Source organism: Chrysoperla carnea, chromosome 1, assembly GCF_905475395.1.
Source record: "Chrysoperla carnea chromosome 1, inChrCarn1.1, whole genome shotgun sequence".
NCBI classification, from domain to species: domain Eukaryota; kingdom Metazoa; phylum Arthropoda; class Insecta; order Neuroptera; family Chrysopidae; genus Chrysoperla; species Chrysoperla carnea.
The window spans coordinates 105,121,589-105,141,294 of NC_058337.1; the positions used below are offsets into that span (position 1 = coordinate 105,121,589).

At 30.6% G+C, this 19,706-nt stretch overlaps 2 protein-coding genes across 2 annotated transcripts; both read right to left on the reverse strand.

Moving 5' to 3' along the window:
- Positions 1-679: 679 nt before the first annotated feature.
- LOC123293283 (peroxisome biogenesis factor 1) lies at positions 680-3,769 on the reverse strand. Its single transcript, XM_044874050.1, has one exon. The coding sequence runs from the start codon at positions 3,767-3,769 to the stop codon at positions 710-712; it is 3,060 nt and encodes a 1,019-aa protein (XP_044729985.1). The 3' UTR covers positions 680-709.
- An 8,791-nt stretch (positions 3,770-12,560) lies between these two features.
- LOC123293291 (popeye domain-containing protein 2-like) lies at positions 12,561-18,129 on the reverse strand. Its single transcript, XM_044874063.1, has 6 exons — positions 17,540-18,129; positions 16,500-16,680; positions 16,291-16,436; positions 15,401-15,621; positions 13,626-13,835; positions 12,561-13,236 (listed from the first exon to the last, which is right to left on the reverse strand). The coding sequence occupies exons 1-6, from the start codon at positions 18,127-18,129 to the stop codon at positions 12,866-12,868; spliced, it is 1,719 nt and encodes a 572-aa protein (XP_044729998.1). The 3' UTR covers positions 12,561-12,865.
- Between the last annotated feature and the right edge of the window lie 1,577 nt (positions 18,130-19,706).

Sequence of the window (19,706 nt, forward strand, 5' to 3'; positions counted from 1 at the left end):
TTTTAACAGAAAAAATGGAATGGCTGAATTTAGTCTGCTCTTTCGAATGCTAAAAAAAGTGATATTTAATATAGAATGATAAATTTTACCCAGTTGTAGGTTTTACATACATTTATTATCCTATGGCGCTTTTGGAAGTTGGCAAAGTAGTTTATTCAAATAAGAATAAAAAAAACTGAATAACAAAATTCAGCTTCGCAAAAGCTTCTATGCACCTTCTAATAAAAATATGTTGAAGTATTATGAACATAATATGAAATTTGTCCATTCTTTCCTTTGCCTTCTTTTGAATAAATATTTCGGCTTTTACTAAAGAATTTATTGGAAAGGAATCAATGAAAATTTTTAAGTTTTTTTTTCCTAAAAAAATTATTCTCAATCTGTTTTAATTATTCTATTAAACATCTCAGAGAATATTTGACTCATTCGAAGTTGTTCAGAGTTTATTAAACTTTTTCACACTTTCTTTTAGTTTTTCAGCGAAATATTTCCAACAGAGTTTAGTTTTAAATCGGCATAAAGATGTAATATTTTTGTATCAACAAATATAATTTAAAGAGGAAGTCGAAACGAGAAAAAACACTTTAGTACACGTTGTTTAAATATGTTAATAATGTTTATTTTAAAAAAATGTATAAAACAAATTTTGAACATTTTCTTTTTACAAATCACCAATAAATAAAAAATTATATAAAAAAAAAACATAAAACTATGCTAAAGTTACTTTTTGCTTCCGTATTGCACCTTTTGATTTCTCTTCTTTCCCTTGAAACACTGCATAGATTTTATCATATCTCGCTTTTTCTTCAACTGACAACGACGGTCGTGTTTGTTTCAAAGAATTGAGCAAGTGTCGTTGTGAGATCTGTACACTTATCTCAGTCTTATTATCTTTCGAATTAATCACATCTTCGATAGCCGATAATTGTGCTGTGCATAAAATGGCTTGTAAATCAGCTCCTGTAAAACCTTTCGTAGCTTTTGATATCTCGTTTAAGGATATATCATCGGCTAATGTTAAATTTTTACTTAATAACTTAAGTATATCCAAACGATCGGTTGGATTTGGTAGTGGGCAATGGATTTGTCGTCCTAATCGACCTGGTCTTAGCAGTGCTGGATCTATAAGATCTGGCCGAGATGTTGCTGCCATCACATAAACACCATCCAGCGTTTCAACACCATCTAGTTGCGTTAACAATTGATTAACTACTCGGTCAGTAACACCAGTACTATCATGACCCCGCCTTGGAGCTAAACTATCAAATTCATCAAAGAATAAAATACATGGTTTAGCACTTTGCGCCTTTTGAAATATATTTCGCACGGATTCTTCACTAGCACCGATATACTTTGACAGTAATTCAGGTCCCTTAATTGATATCAAACGCAAGCCAAAATATTGAGCAGCTGCACCAGCTAAAATTGTTTTTCCGGTACCTGGATGACCGTATATCAGTATACCCGTTTGGAGTCGTATTGGACATGTTGAAAATATTTCTGGGTATAAATTGGGCCATTGAATAGTTTCAATTAAAGCTTCTTTAGCGGAATGTAGCCCACCAATTTCATCCCACTTTCTACAGGATGATTTTTGCAAATTAATATCATGAAACGATATTGGAATTACATTTTTTAACGCATTTTCAACGTCTCGTGTTTGAATGTTATATTTACTTTCTTTTTGAGCCGCTTCATCACGTTTCATTGATTCAAAAATACATTTATTTTTAAAATCAATAAAATCTTGAAAAACGTATCCTTCAGTTTGTAAACTAAAATCGTGTAGATCTTCCTCATTTTTTACTAATTGATCCCAGGTATTTGAGCTAATTTCTTGTAAAATATGTTTCATAATTTCTTTACGATCATTGTTTTCTAAAATGGGTGTTTCCAAGTGTGTAGAAAATAAATGATTTCCTCGTGGATTATACAAAAATTTATTTAAATTATTTTTCGATTTAACGGTAGCAATTATGGCGATAAAATTTTGTGATTGATATGTTTTTAATAAGATGCATAGCATTTCACTCATTTTATTAAAATAATTAGTTTCCGAGGAAATTATTCCTTCACTGGATTCACTTTGGGTTCCACAAATTATATCCAAATCATCCAGAAATATTATGGAAGGTTGATAATACAAACATTCATCAAAATGTTGTATTAATAGTTTTTGTATAGTTTCGGATTTTTTACCTTTTAAAGCTTTGCAGTCGAGTATTTTTGTATAAACGAAATTTGTTTCATCTAATAGCTTTTGGCATATCAATTTTCCTAAAGTACTTTTTCCCGATCCTGTTTGCCCTGATATTAAAACGTTTTGAATACTTGTATCCCATTGTTTTTCCTCAAATAATTTCAAACCAAATTTTAAGGTTTTAACTCCCGACTCCATAGCTTTTTGAAATTTTTCTAAGTATATAAAATCGATTTTTAAATCAGTATTTTGATTTGGTAAACTAGTCAATTTGAACTTATTACTATCGACGAGATCATTTCGAACTGAAATTTTGACATTCCGTAAAATATCTCCATTAAAATTCAAATATTTGATTTTGGCAGGTAATAATTTAAGATAACAGTTTAGTGAATCGGATATTTTAAATGTAGTGTTTGAAGTTAGTACTAGATCGATATTTTTCGATCTTTCTAATACAAATAGTTTAAAATTATGTGCAAAATTTTCGAAATTAACGTTTTCTAAATTCGAAATCGGTTGAATTTGAATTTCGCTAGCGTCATCAGAATTTTCATATAAAAAGCTATTTAAAATAATTTTACATTTATCAGTTAGATTCAGAATTTTTTGTAGATTTTCCCCAATAAATACCGTACAATGATTATATTTTGGAAATAAATTTGATGGAATTAATTCAAAATCATCGATTAAAACTAGTTTAACTATAATTTCAGTTAAATTTTCTGAATCGCTATTTGGAGGAAGAATTTTATTCAACTGGCATATCCAAAATTTGTTTTTTTCGATGGAACAAAATTCTGGTACATGTTTTTTGTAAATATACACATTAAATGGATGCTCCAAAATTGTTTTAGTTTCATCCGTAACACTCAATTGATCCACATTTTTTATAAGCCTTACATTACAGGCGAATTGAAATTGTAACTTATTGTATTTATTAAAAATATCAATCGATTTTCTAACTACAGGATTTTTTTTTGTTACTAGATTTTTGAAGGATTTGCTCCAACTCCATTCATTTGTTTCTGAAATTGATTGCTTTTCAGCTGGCTGTGGCTTAGATTTAATTGGGATAATTTCCACTTCCGTAAAATTTTCTAAATGACCCACTTGTGAAATTGGATTTAATGAATCGACTTGCACACATAAAGACATGGACTTTGATACCCATATTAGAAATTTTTCGTTGATGAAAACTGTTGTTAAATAATTCAAAAGTGTTGATTGTATAATTTCGGCATTCATTTCCAATAATTCCCAATCGTCATGCGAAACCGGTGTCACAACTATGCGTTTTAATTTGACCACTTCTTTGATAACAGAAATTAATAATTCATCATCTTCTTTTATATTCAATAATTTTGCAAAAGATGCATTGATTCCGACTTCATTATCCATTAAAGAATGATTTGTACTCCAAGAAAAATATGCTTTCTCGTTAGTATTGTAAATAACTTGTAAAGCTGCATTAGCCAAATTTTGTAATGAACTTGTCCATTTTGTTGTAAAATATAAAAAGCATGTTTTGTTAGGAACGAATTTTACAGTAAAAATTTGTGACTGCATTTTTTTTTCTTTATCTGTGTTTTGTAGACTTTGATTATATACAACATATTCAAACTTCAAAGGTCTATTGACATAAAACAGCTGATAAATGTTTAACCTCAATCTTAAATAATTATGTAGTTTATAATAGCCCAGGAGCTGTCAATCTAAAAAGTTCCCTCATACGTGCATATATTTTTTTTAAAAAAAATAGATAGTTTAAAACTATAGGAATTCGAAACGGTAGGTTTGCGTGGTTTTGCAAAGCCGAAAAAATGTTTAAAAAAATTAATTATTAAAAAATCGATAAATGTTTGTCTCTCATGTTGTGAAATGGTTTGCCTAAAGTATATTCTACAGAAAATTTCATTATCTTTCAGAAAAAATTTACGCAAACCAATTTTTTTAGCCGGGAGAGTCAGGCAAGCCTTTTAAAGTGTGTGATGAGGGAGGAAATTTCTCCCTCATTACGTAACATGATTTTTTTTTTTTATTTTGTTCCTTGCAGTGTCTACTTTAAGATTATCTTGGTTTGCGGGCTCAGAAACGGCCGGAAATGTCCAGCAAACCAGCTTAAAGTTCATCTACTCTGAACTCATTTTCAATAAATTAATTTCGATTTCGATTAATTTCGATTTCGATTAATTTCGATTCCAGCAACATTCCTCCATGTTGGAAAACCTTGTCGCAGAAAACTTTGCGTACAATATTTGTAAATACAATGTGGCAAAATGCCACTGAACCTCTGTGTGTCGTATATGAACCCACTGAATGTGGATGGCAATTGAATAGCGACAATAAGTTAGAACCGTTATGGTACAAAGGCCCAGCGGCACCTTCAAAAGTAGAAGAAATTTTGCGAGCAGAAATTAATACCGAAGAATCAGAGGAAGAGAGTGAAGAAGATAAAGAATCAACAAATAGAAATCATTGGAGTATTGATGAAATTGACTTCGATGATTAATGATATAAACTATGTTTGACTTTGATGATCAATAAAATAAACTATGTTTTAGCATTAACAATTGATAATTGTTTTCACTCTATTAAATTATTAAATCCATCCAAAATAAAAATTTCCTATTATTCCTTTAATTATATTTACCCTTTCATTATTTCAAATCGTAAAAACAACAAGACGTCATATCCTATATGAAGTTCGTACTAAAGTATATCAAAAGAAAATATAGAAAAGTAATTTTATAAAATAAAAGTATTTAATAGAAAATAAAAAATAAAAATCACCATAAAACAATAGTAATTTTACAACGAAACATTTATTCTAGTTTATATTTATTGAAAATGAGTTCAGAGTAGATGAACTTTAAGCTGGTTTGCTGGACATTTCCGGCCGTTTCTGAGCCCGCAAACCAAGATAATCTTAAAGTAAACACTGCAAGGAACAAAATAAAAAAAAAAAATCATGTTACGTAATGAGGGAGAAATTTCCTCCCTCATCACACACTTTAAAAGGCTTGCCTGACTCTCCCGGCTAAAAAAATTGGTTTGCGTAAATTTTTTCTGAAAGATAATGAAATTTTCTGTAGAATATACTTTAGGCAAACCATTTCACAACATGAGAGACAAACATTTATCGATTTTTTTAATAATTAATTTTTTTAAACATTTTTTCGGCTTTGCAAAACCACGCAAACCTACCGTTTCGAATTCCTATAGTTTTAAACTATCTATTTTTAAAAAAAAAAATATATGCACGTATGAGGGAACTTTTTAGATTGACAGCTCCTGGGCTATAAATGTTGTTTTTAGTATGATTTTTAGTTAGAAAAAAGCCCCATCATTAGATTTTCTAAATAAATTTAAATAATAAGGCAAAAAATCCCTCAAAAACCTAGATATAAATTCATACTTACCGCTAATGTATTTTAATTAGTTATAAATTCTACCACCAGATATAGTGCTTTCAATTGTTTTAAAAAACTTTTTTGCTTTCAATTGTTTAAAAATTTTTTTTGCTTTCAATTGTTTAAAAAACTTCGCTTGATTGAGAAAAGAAAGGGAAGGAAGCTGAGAAGATTATACCCCTAATAGTGATGGGCGATGTTATCGATATTATTGATTAACAAAATCAATCAACACAGTTATTAAAAAATTATACTTTCAATGTTTAGTTCAATAAGACCGCTAAAATTTAAATTATTTTAAACCGCTAAAATTAAAATATTGTATTTTTATACTCTCCTTAAAGATTTTTATTTTATTTATTTTTTTGCAAGAATAATAAAGAATAACTCTACTTACCCCCTTATTTGAAACATTTTTTATTGTTTTGCAAAATGAACACATCAGTTTTCACCATGTTTTTACTTTACTGGGAAACAATTTACAAAAAGTGGACGAAATTGATTAGGAAATATGAAGTATATAACTAATTTTCATGTAAAAGCCAATTTTTTGTTTGAAATACTTTTTCATAAATCAAATTGATTCAGCAGAAATTGCCATAAAAATCAAAAATTGAATTTTAATCTATGTCACATCCAAATTATATTCAATATTGATAAACCAAGTGTTTAATCTTACTAAATTTGGTTCGTACTTTTCAATAAATTTGTGATCAAATTTAATCTACTTTTAGGTTTTAAGAATGTGGGGTCCTGTTTGGAGAAAAGACCTTTAGGAGAAAAGTGAATGTATTCGAAAAACAAATATCAACAAAATTTTGTTAGCTTTTTGCGAAGACCAAGTTCTCATAAGTCAATTAGTTGTGAGGTTTTGTAACTTATACAAATCGAAAGGTCCGAGAATTTGATGGTTAGAGAGAATGTTGTTCTTATTCTTATTGAATCTTGATTTTTTTGTTTGAAGTAAGATAATTTTTGTATGAAATTAAACTCACTTAGGTATTTTTATGGGAATTAGCAACAATCCAAAATTGGAAAAAATACAAATTATAATTTACGATTGAAATTTTTATATTGTATAAATAATTTATATTGAAATAAAGTATTAAATTTTGTACTTAATATAATAACAACATTATAACATTTCAACATTTCCCATACACAGCCCAAAGTTTAACAAAAAACAAAATCAAACATATATTCTTAAAATTTAGATTATCTTTCATTTGTTCTTTTACTATTCATTGTTTTTACATAGCAAAATCTTCCTAAATTAAATTAGCTTAACAAAATGATTCCAAAATTTGGTGAATTTTTTTTTCTACATATACCTATGCTTTTCCCAAACAAGCGTTTATTTTAGAATTCTAGAATGTACTGATATACATCAAAGCATAAGATATTTACGCTGCTAGACAATTACCAAATTTTAAATTCATTTTTTTAGCCGAATGTTTATTTAATACTAAAGCCAAGAAAAATAAACAGATAATAATGTACTATCCTTCATATTTTTACTCACAATTACAATTCTACTAATAATACCTTTACATGCACCGAAATTCTCAAAGATTTACGATTTCTAAACAGCAAACTTTTTAGCTGATGAGCTTTTAATTTTGCTTTCTTTGAAACAAATTATAAACAGGTTGTTAATTCGAATAATGGGTCGATCAGCACTCTGATCTGGAGGCCGCTCACATCAATTTTTATAATCCTAAAAAACAATTATAGCCCCGTCCGATAATTCTCATTCACGTTTACTTCGAAAAATAACGATTTAACGGTTGTTTGTTTTGCTAAGCAAATTGGGTCTTGACGACGGTTATGCAATCAATAAAAGATTCAAAACTTAAACAAAACTGATAAATGGCGTCAAGATTTTTACATATTTTGGGGCGAGATGGGCTATTAAGCAAAAGTCTCAAGTATATCAAATTCTCAACCCTTTTTCGAATTCGTTTTAAATTTAAGTATAATAAATAACCCATGTACGATTTAACGACATATCAAGCACTGTCTGTATTGTATTGATCAATAGATTAAAGATATTAAGAAAAAATATTTTAAATCGTTAAATTTTGAAGTAAACATGAATGAAACTTATCGAAGTAGGCTGGAAATGTTTTATGGAGAGATTAATATTAATTGATTTGGTTAGACCGTTAGACAATAAAGGAAAATACGGATTTTGAGTAGTGTCTAACGAATAGTTGGTATGCTGATGAATCCATTTTGGTGCAAGTAAAAGAACTATAATCGTTTTAATCTAATTTTGTGTTTTTACATACATCCATGTCCACCATAATGTTTTGTTGTACATTTCACAAATAAATTGAATACTTTTCTTACTCAGCAGCCAAGAAGAAGATGTTGGACTGAAATATTAACAAGCCACAAGTGAAATTGTGATACTATAAATGTATGCGTGCGTCTTCACTACGCCATTTCGCATACTACCTTGATTTAGGATCGATGAGGCGCAAGGTTAAAAATAGAGTTCTAATCAAGCTGATCGACATACTGATTCTAATTAAAAAGGTGATGGGCTTGTTGTAGAGAGAAGTTAGGACGCTATTGTGGGTCTGGTGAATAGTAAATCGGCAAAGGCAGGATGTATATACTTTTCCTTGCACCCCAACGTTCTATCATGATTGGAATGCTGATCTAGCTAAAGTAAACATTAAGTTGCCTTCGTCATGCATTTTTGTGGATTTTTGGGAGTGTTCACGTCAATTTTGATATGGATGCTACTCGGGTCTTACCAGGTAGCAAAACAAATGAGTATAGTGAAGATGCATCTTCAGAGACTCAAGTATCATAAATTTCTGAAATGAATTTGTGTAATATAAACAAAACATCTTTCTAAACACTGCTAACAAATTGTTTACTGTTTAAATAAAATACCACAATATGTTGTTTTAAGAACTCTAGAAATTAATTTCTTCGAAGTTAGTTTGCTTGCACTCGCAAAAACTGGAACAGAGGTTAAGCGATACCATATTTATATTTTATAGGTTATTATTTCCTTTTTTAATTTGAACAACGTTCGCTTGGCGTTTGAACTGAACATTTCTGGTCAAAGTGAACAAAAGTGCCATTATACAACCCCATACTAGAACATTTCCTTGCCCGAAAAATGGATTAGGACTCAGAATCTTAACTCCACTCACATTAAGTGTTAGAATTCCCGGCAGAAAACATTTTTAATCTACTCCGATAATTCTCAAACGTTGACGTGACGCGAACAATAACGTTTTTTTATACGAAAATTGGATCTTGAAGCCGTTTTTACTATCGATGAAAGATGCAAAACTGAAACAAAATTGATATATTTTAGAAAGATTTTCTAAGCAAATATGCACATCAAATTTTCGGTCCTGTTTTGAATCGGTCCAAGTTTTGTATTAACGTAAATGACGCTCAGATTTAAGAAACAAACATTTTAAATCAATATATTTTATAAATTAACGTGAATGAATATTATCGAAAAATGCTAGAAATGCTTTTTGGGGGAATTTTGGCAATTGATGTAAGTGGTGCCGGGCGCGGCATTCAGTTCAGAGATCTCGATCCTTCTTTCGGGCATGGCCCGTTTCTATACAGCAAGAAAAAAAGGATGTGTAACTTAGCTTCTCTTATGTAGACGCGTAAGAAGTTATAATTCTTCGGTAATAACAAATATAATAATTTATAAATAATGTAAACAAATGATACGTTTATCGACTAATTACTTCATGGTGATAAAAAGTTGTAACTAACTTCAACATAAAGTTTTGCGTCAACTTGTGCGGGCGCATTATAAAAGTTCACTCTCATCGTTTTTTTCATAACGCGCTTAGTAAAGAAGAAGACCAGAAACGTGCGTCTTTATGTTCTAAAAATGTCTAAAATTCCATAAATATAAATACGCGCTGAAATATGAAATTAATTTCTAAATAAATGTAAAATTAAAATTTTTGTACGATTAATCATAGAAATCAGACATTAATTAATTATACATTGATTGACACAATATTTAAGATACAAATGTATAAATGTATAAACATGTTATCATGAAACACATTTTTGGTAGGTATGTTATTTTAGTAATTAAATACAAGAAAATTTCATTTTTATACATTCAGTTTTTCACATTATTATAGGTAATTTTATTATAGATTATAGTTTTTCTTTTTTTTGTTTTATGTAAAAATATTATTGTAATAAAGCAAATCTATCTTAAAACTAACGTTTTAATCATTATTGGATTATAAGTAAGGGATTATAGGAGACTATTTCAAAAGTATTAAAACAATGCAATTGCACTTGCCTTTGAGTTGATTGTTTTTTGCGATAAAAGTTTCTTGTACTGGCCACATTCTATTAATTGAAAGGAAGCCAAGGCCAGCAAACATATTGGAATTATTAAAAAGTATCGAAATATGATACGGTGGATTATTTTTTTGCTGAAAAGTCGGAGGAAAGGAAGACTTAGGGTAGAGCAGTCCGAAAAAAGAAGCTGGAACGTGATGCAGAACAGTCTTTCCTGGAGGAATGTTTTTTCGCGGAAAAGTCTGAAGAAGGGAAGTACTCTATCTACTCTAGGCTGTAGAGTAGATAGAGTTATTCGGTGACGCCCTGTGGGCAATGTACTAAAGGTGTGTCCTAATGCAATCACACCATTTTAATAATTTAATTTTAAAACGGCCTCGTATATATCCCATATCAAAATAATATGCACAAAGAACGAAAATGCTCATTTAGCGTCAAAAAATCTTTAATACAATACTATCGTTACTTTTTCGTTCAATAAGACTTTTCGTTCTATGTGTTTCAATTTTATATTGTGTCTAATTTGTTAGATATACAGTTTGGCAACCATCTCGTTAGCCATTTAAAATATATGAAGTAAGAAGAGTTTTGGACATTATTATGTATAAGACAAAGAAAGAGTCTTCAAACAATGTATAGTGTGCGATACTCGCGTAATCATATCATTTGATCTGTGGTTATGTTAGTGTATACATGAACACAGCCGGTCAGTCTCATCACTTGTTAATCACTTGAAGATGTACACATACATATATAGTGTATCCCCTCTTTGTTTCATACATAAGAACGTCCATAAAAACTCTTCTTACTTCATATATTTGAAATGGGCAACGAGAGATGTTTGTCAAACTGTACATAAATATTCTTTAACGGTATATTTTTAAAACTTACAAAAATTGGGTTCATACTCTGAAGTTCTGTAATTTTGTTTAGTAATAAAAAGATACCCTTATAGAAAACTGTTTCTTAAGCTGCGGCTAAATACAAACATCACACAACAGTGGAGAGAGAGAAGTACTAAATCGTCACTTACTTATATACCGTTTGATACTTGACAATCTTCGCTATTGTCTGATGTTCGCCTAAATAATATTCGGCGTGCATAGTGCAAGCAACCTAGTTGTTAATGATGCCAGTCAGATACGCAAAGGATTTGACTGCTTCCAGCATTTACCAATTATAAAGAGATCACTACAAATTCTATAAAATAAGCCTTTCATTAATTGCTGTTTTGCGTAGCGAATGTTTGACTGTTCATTTGGCATACTAAAAATTTACTTTCACTATGCAAGCCAGTATTTTGTTGTTGTTGTTGTTTTTTTTTTTTTGCTTTAATACAATTTTGAATTTATAATATTTTTTTAGATTAACATTATAAAATTTCTGATTTGATAGCAACGTCACGAAAAAGTTGATTTCAAGGGGGCTAAAATTTGGAGACGTCTTTTTTTATTAAAATCGAGTAGCGATGAAGTATGTCTGCCATTCGAGACCGGTTGCATTTATTGTGTTTACTAGTCGCAGTAAAAAGCTGTGAAAATAGTCGACTTTCAAATTATTTTTCACTTTTTTTTAAGTAATATAAGTTTTCACGGCCAGACAGTTCCTTCATTGATAACAACCCGCCAGATGCTATTCTAATAATTATATATTAGTATGACTGTAATTTTAATATGATTTAGTTTTTTAATCAAAGGATGTAATTTTAATATGCCTGGTAGAAAACTGATTGCGTTAACAAACGCACATTCAGGTGCAAGGATCAGAGCCGGGTTAACCATGACGGGGACCACTGGCAATGCGATTCTCACCGGGATGCGAAAATCAAACGGCGCCGTTTTTTGTTTTTTTTTAGTGTTATAAATCAACTTGGCTCCCTCTTGTGCGAGGTACTTCTCGTACAACTTTGTCTTTTTCTTCTTTTTTTTAGCCTTCCCAAATCAATTTGGCATCCCGTTGTGGCGAACTGGGTAGTTGCAAAATCCGTCTAATATGCAAGCCGTACTTCCAAGAAAATGATCATCGCTATATAATTTCAATAAGGAAAGATATATCAAAAATTCAGCTGTCTTAAAATAAACTCTCAAAACCGTTGCCAACTCTCGTAACATTATTTTGAAAAATACAAAAAATACAAATTGGTTTTTAAATTCTCAACTGTTTTACAATAAGTATGTTTTTGTATTTATTAAAATACGAAATGTTTATATATGTCTTTATAAAAAAAGGCCATAAATTTTTGGTCGTGTTTTTTTTATTTGTTTGTATTTTATGTAATGTATTTTCTAAAAATTGAAATTCATTTTCCTTTTCTGTAGCAGTAGATCATGACTTAGGAGTTGCCACAGAGGAAAAAGTAATAGCTTATCTCCTCTGTCACTAACGACTCCTCGGAGTTAAAATATGTTGGCGTCGGCGAGAAAAAAGAAAAAATAATGTTTTCTGCACTGCCTGCAAGAACAGCAAGAACAAGAACGCAAGCTTAAGAACAACAGTGGTCGACCACGACTTAAGAGTTGTCACAGAAATAATGAGGAAAAAACAATCGCTTATCTCCTCTGTCCCTGACGACCTCTTGAAGTTATAATGTATCGACGTCAAACCTCTTTTGCTGTTCTTGAATGGTATCCTTGTAGTTTTATGGGACAGTAGCTGATCACGACTTAGAAGTTGTTACAGAGAGAAGGAGGAAGAAACAATTGCGTATCTCCTCTGTCACTGATGACCTCTTGGAGCTATAATGTGTTGACGTCAAATCTCTTTTCCTGTTCTTGAAGAATTTCAAGTGTTTCAAAGAGTAGTGGCTTCTTGGTTCAGAATGGGCTTCAAGGCTCAGTTTTTCTCACCTAAAAGATTGTCGCAAATTGACTTATCCTATAGGGAAAGAATTTCGGCTTAAAAAAAAATACATTACATAATACACACATACAGTTGTGTTTTAATTAGGTCTTTGAGGTAAGCTATTATAACAAACTTCTTGCACTTGTTTTTGAAATTTTACTTGAGATTTTGTTTCTTTATTACGTCGAAATGAATTACGAAATAGTTTACGTTTCTCTAATGTTGTTGTTGTTATTACCGGTGGTGGTACCGTTAAGAGCCCATCAGTTGATGGATACGTGAATTCACCAGATGGTATTGATGACGATGTTGCTGCTGGTAATAACGGTTGCGTTACAAGTTGTTGTTGCTGCTGTGAATGCAGAAGTGATGGTGTACGAGGATGTGTAAATGGTGATGTTGGCATAAAATGATTTGCTTGTAATGGAACCCAACATTGTGGTGTTTTTTGGCGTAGCGGTGAATTATCTGGAATAAAAAAAAGAAGTTTATTTTTCTCTTGTTACGAATATTTTAGTATTTTGATGCTTCTTAACTACAAATATATGTCATAAACTTTTGGCAAAACATCGAACGGCTGATATTTTATTATTGTTGAGCAAGTGCAGGTTTATAGAGGGTCAATTGGGGCTACTGAATATAATATTTAGGTCGATATCTCAGAAACTACCCACCTAATCGTTAAATAAACCTAATTATTGTATTCTTTGGGTCAAAATTACACTATATACAAAGATTGGGAAAAAGCGAGAAAATTAATTTGTCTCCTATTTGGATAACAAAATTTTCTGTAGTAACTTTGACCAAAAATCGGATTTCTCCAACGTTCACAGTACCTCTAGGGAATGATTACTTACTATCAGAACAAGTGATGCTTGGCCGTCGTAATTGTTCAGATTTCCATGCGGCAGACCTTACATGCCCTCGTGTTCCAGTATTTACAGCATCCACAGATAAGCTACGTGACATCCAATAACTCGCTTTTTTATTCAGTCTTTCAGTTTCTATTTCTCTAGAATTTCTTAAATGTTCATTTAATGAATATAATTTTTGTGTAATATCTTTTCCTAAAAAAAGAAAAACTCGTTAGAAATAGAACTCCATCATTAAGGTCAAATTTTCCCATCATTAAATGCTTCATAGAGAAATGACATTTTTTTGAAAACAAGAGATATTTACACAGTGCACTATTTTTTCTCCACTAAATATAACGAGCCTCCCCATTTACCTTAATATTGCGGAAATTGGAAGGAGATTTACAGGGAGAAAACCGCCTTTTCGGTTTTTTTTTTTTTTTTTATGTACAAGTTTTGCACATTGTACAGCTACTTTAAAGTGAGCTAAAAGATTGAAAATTGGTAATAAATTGAGTACTGTCAAGGAAGAGCCTTTTGAGATGCCAACTTTCCCCAAAATATGTCCCTTTTTATATCAAAATATCTATAAATCTTCGCAGGCTTTGAGTACCTCTACAGCCTCATAAAATTGAGCTAGATATAAAATGTGTCCTAGGGGGTCATGGAGCGGATTTATAACAAACCTTACCCCTCCTCGTTGACCTTCGATACATCAGATAAGTCTATATTTTTCGAGAAATATGACTAACAATATAGAAAAACGAAATGTAAGTATATTATTTAATTTATATGTCAGGTTTTTATTTCAATTTCTTGGCAAACAATTATATGCAATGCAATTTTATAATTGATATATTTTCTTATGTTATAAATTTGGAATAGTGCCCATATGAAAATATTATGAAGTTGTAAATTAAAATTTATATTATTTTCATTCTGCCAATTTAAAAATATAAATCACATATACAAAAAAAAAAAGAAAAGATTGTCAATTATTTTTCCGTTTGAGGAAGTAAACCATATTTGAATTATAACACCTACGTGAATTTTATAGAAAAATCTATATCAAAGATTTATTTAAAATTTGGAACATATTTAAATAAAAAGCTTAGAGCTCAAACCATAAATAGCACTTACAGTGAAATTTTTCTAAGCAGGCGTAACATAACTGTTTGATTGAGACCTCAGTGGAAGACTGCAGGCAATTACAAAAGGTGACGAGGGAAAAATTTTATTTCTGGATTCAATATCCAGAAGTAGGTCGAAGTTATAACAGCAAGACTTCATCAAATGGCAGAAAATGTAAAAAAATAAGGACAATTTTTTCGTACATTTATAGCCAGGAAAGTGTCTTTTTCTAGATTCAGAGCATGAAACAATATAATTTCGTACTTAATGGGAATAAGGTGATCCAGTTGAATATTGCCCACACGAATGACGCAAAAATTTTTAACCAAATGCCAGTAATTTAATGTCCAATACAAAATTCCTGTCTGAAATATCGAATTTCGAAAGTCTGCAATTACTCGATCATTTTTGTCATCGCGAATCGCTCTTTGATTCACAATTCATTTTCAATTTTCGTCATCGTGAATGATTTTATAAATTTTAAAATTTATATATTCTTAATTTATTCCACCATCCTACCCTTTCTTGGCATACTGTCTGGTTAAGCCCTTGACAAGGAAGTTTCATCGCTAAAGTGTGCAAAAGACAACAAGTACGTTTTGCTCATTAGCTACAGAAGATTGAAAAATAGAAATTATAAAAATTACCTATAATACTGTCTAAAACAACTTTAACAGTGGGTCGATGACGTAATACACGTTCTAAACGCATTCGAGGCCAACATAAATACACAGAGTCCTCTTCAGCGGTGATTGTTACTTGAAACACATCATCGGATTGTTCATGATTTGATTCCCATTCAGGACTATCAACAAATTGATGTGGATATATGAAATGTAAATGTGTATCGTCACACGTTACCCGTAATCTAGTAAATAATCAAAGCCAAGTTAGAATAAAATAAAAAGAAGGAGAAATAATTTGGGAGTGAAATGATTGAATGAATGCTTTTTGAGTTATAAAGTGACAAACAAACAAGTAGCCATAACTGTACTCCTTAATCTTAGAGAGCCAGTGCAAAAGTAACATTCAATCATAATCTTCTTTACCAGGGGTGGCGAACCTTTCTATATCAACGTACCACTTCCTCTGAAGAAATGTTTAATGACGCTAAAAATTTTGACGTGATTTTGGGAAAATAATAATACTAATTACTATCAACTCAAACCTAAACGAGTCTTTAATGCTATTCATCTTTGAAAATAAATACTTCTTCAAACAGTTAAATGCGTCTGGAAATGAAGTCCATGTTTCCAAGATTTTGTTATTAATATTTCTACTTAGATTGCTTGCTAATCTTTCTGTTTCAATTAATTGCAACTCTTTCCTTGTTACAATAAATGAGCCAGCGCGCGTTCGTAGGATCACTTGTAATATAATATTTCGTTCGTAATATACTACTTCATAGTGAAATTTGTGGTCGTTGGTTTGCTCAAGATATTGCGTTACGTGCCCTTAATGAAACGCGTGCCTTTGGTTCGCCATCCCTTTTCTTTACCAATGTATTTATTGAGTCTAGAATTCAGTGCTTACTTACTTGCCTTTCAACAAGATTGATAATCGTTCATCCGCTGAACTCACATCTTCAACAGCATAAATATCTCCTTTTTCTAATGTTAATACTTTGGCCTCTCGTGCTAATTCCTTAAAATGTTTTTTACTTACACGTAACGGTTTAAATACCTACAAAATTATTCAAGATTACGTGTTTTTTTTTCTTTAATATTATTAAGAGAAAAGACTTACTTTTAAATATAACTCTGTTAATTCTAAGGTCAGTGCAGGTGGAAGAAATCTCCATGTTAGGATAACTGTGTGTAATATATTTAACAGTGATAACGTTAAATTCCATAAGAGTATATCGGGTGCACATATTTCCATTCCACCCCAAAATATACAAAATGTAAATCCTATTCCTAATAACGCTCTAAAAAAGAAAAATAGATTAAATTACGAAATTAGTTTCTAGCAGCGTTTCAGTGATCTGGCGCAAGCATTAAAATTTTCTTGGAAGTTTTGTTTGAACCATTTTAGTAAGAATGCAAAGACTATGACAACAGCAGATCCTGCGAGAAAGATCCTATATTTGCTTGAAAAACCCGTCTAAATAAGAGGATTTAACCTGAGCCTGCTCAGTAGAAACTAGTAAAGGAAAGGAATAAACGTTGTTTTGACTAAGATTTCTGCTCATGGTTAGGAATCTATATCAAAATTGAAATGAAATTGAGTGTCAATAATGTCTTTGGATTGTTTTTAAGCACTGCCGAAATGTATGCTGGATGAACTTCCATATACTTCCTCGAAATGTAAATACTCCTGTTTAGTGGCAGAATTGCGAAAATCTCTAATGGCGCTAAAGCTCAACATGGCAGTCATGGCAGTCGTATGTTAATATAAACCCACGAAAAATTTTTCGGGTACAGAACCCTAAACTCGCTCTTGAAACGTATCTAAGAACACACTTCATTAAGTTACCTTTAGCCTTAAAGCATTCTCCAAACTGAACCGATTTTGTGGATCACGCCTATTTTATAGTTGTTTCAGGTATGGAACCCTAAACTTGCACTTGAATTACCTTTCAAATGAAAAAAAAATATTCAAATCAGTTCATCCGTTGAGGTGCTACGATGCCACAGACAAATACACAGACATACAGACACACATAGAGATCAAACTTAGAACATCCCTCTTTTTGGTTTCAGTTAAAAAGGGTGTGCCAAATCGAAAAAAGGCAAAAGACTTTTCATCCTAGAATTTTCAAATTTTTATTTATTCAAGTAACTTACCTAACTAAAAGAACACTTTGTTTAAAACTAGGTGGAACACAAAATGCTGCCGCAAAACACAAATTAGCAAACTGGAATAAATTATGTTGTGCAGCTGACCATTCTAAACAAAATGACCATGAATTTAACATCGGTTCATCCGACGTTGATATTGCAAACGTTACGTTATTGCCAATATTTGATAGATCATTTCCATCGTATAACGTATAATTAACGGATGACGATCCGATAAAACCCGTTTCATTTGTAATTGTTTGTGGATTCCATAATAATAATGTATTATTAATATAATTATTTGTTGCATTCGCCAAAAATGTAATAAACGATGAGTCATTATTGATTGTTCCTGTTGAGTTTATTGTATTTGTTTGATTTGTTGAGGGCGCCGTTGTTGTCGTTGTTTGTTGATTATGAAAGTATGTTGTGGTTGGATTTGAATCGGTGGCGGTTGATTTTAGATTTGTTGGAGGTGTTGCAATGGTTGTATGACGTGCAAATTCTGGTGTACGTTTTGTTGTGGTGGATGTTGATGTTGATGTAAATGGATATCCAAAATGATGAAATCGTGATTTTATCATATAAATTTCCATTAGAAGAGTTATTTTTACTTAATTATCTGGAAATAAATAAAAGCTATATGAATATTAAATCTTAGAAATAGTCAAACAATATTTAAAAATGCAGGAACTATGAAGATATTTAAAAAAAAATTCGTAATGCAGGAGCTGCGTTAGCTAAGCAAATTCCCTTAGAGATTGAAAAAAGAACACATTTGTCTTAAAATCGAATATTGCATTTTTAATTTTTCAAGAATTTTTATTTAGAAACTAACGCCTAGAGAAAAAAATCACACGAATACTTTTATACTTAAAACTGATCAAATAATACAAAAATGTTTTTATTTTGAAAAATTTTAAATTTTTTAATTTGCCCCAGATATCGAAAAATTTTATTATTACTTTTCGTCTTATATAAGTTATGGCATAATTCACCATCAAAATTGAAAATATATATTTTTTTAAATTTCTGTAAATGTTACATCCTTAATTAGTCCGGCACAACGAATTTTTTTCAATAATTTATTAAGTTTTTTTTTTTAGTTTTTAAACTATTATTTTTCAATATTATGGAGTGTTATCTGCGCTTCCACCATCAGGGATATTTTAGTTAATCGTTAATCCTAAAGATCCTAATTAGTAAATCGAATAAACTTATTAACATATTGTATTATCATTGGTCCTTGATAAGTGTGATAAGTGTGAATAAATCCCATTCAGAGATTCCGTTACATAGATACATACTAAGCTAATAAAAGCGTGTTAAAAAGTAAATCTAATTGATGCAAAGACTCTTTAAACTAGTCGAAAATTGTCAGTACAAATTCATATTTATTATACTGATTGCATTTAAATTATTTCATTTATTCCTGCCTATAGTTCTAAATAATGTTCAGATTATAATCAAACAATACCTAATAGCCATTTTGTATCATTTATTTTTAAAACAAGCTAATGAATATTCTGATTTGATTGAAACACTTTTAAAATGTAAGTAAGTACATTATTTATAATTACCGTCCTCTTTTTTTATAAAAGTAAATGAGAATGCATAGCATTAATTATATTCAGGAAGTCATTAATCAAACGTTTTGAAGGTCGTATGATATCCGTTTACCACCATCATGTCAATAATTTAACCTTTTACCTTATTATAAAAATAACGTATACAAAAAAAAAAAAAACAAACTGCAACTTGCATGTTTCGCATGAATATTTCATATGCAAATATTCTTGTGTGTGTGAATATGTCAAGCATATTTCTTTAGTATATTTTTACCTTTTTTTTATACCCTGTATATATGAAATATATATCAAGGTATACTAAGTTTAGTACCAAGTTTTTGTAACGCTCAAAAATATTGATGCTACCAACAAAATGTTGGTATAGATGTTCATAAAATCACCTAATTAACCCATTTACGGTAGTCCGCCTGTCTGTTTGTCCGTCTGTGTTTGTCCGAAAAGAGAGATCAAGTTGAAATTTTTATGACACACTTTGGACGTAAAAAGTAAAATCGCAAATGAGCAACATAGATCAATTGGGTCTTGTAAACCGTTAGAGATAGAACAAAAGTTTAAGTATAAAAAATGTTCATTATAAAGAAATC

Excerpts from the sequence above, each read along its gene's own strand:
- LOC123293283 (XM_044874050.1), bottom strand. The coding sequence starts at position 3,769 with ATGCAGTCACAAATTTTTACTGTAAAATTCGTTCCTAACAAAACATGC.
- LOC123293291 (XM_044874063.1), bottom strand. The coding sequence starts at position 18,129 with ATGGAAATTTATATGATAAAATCACGATTTCATCATTTTGGATATCCA. Across the intron at positions 16,681-17,539 it reads CAAAGTGTTCTTTTAGTTAG|AGCGTTATTAGGAATAGGAT; the intron begins GTAAGTTACTTG and ends TTTCTTTTTTAG. Across the intron at positions 13,836-15,400 it reads TGTTTTAGACAGTATTATAG|GAAAAGATATTACACAAAAA; the intron begins GTAATTTTTATA and ends TTCTTTTTTTAG.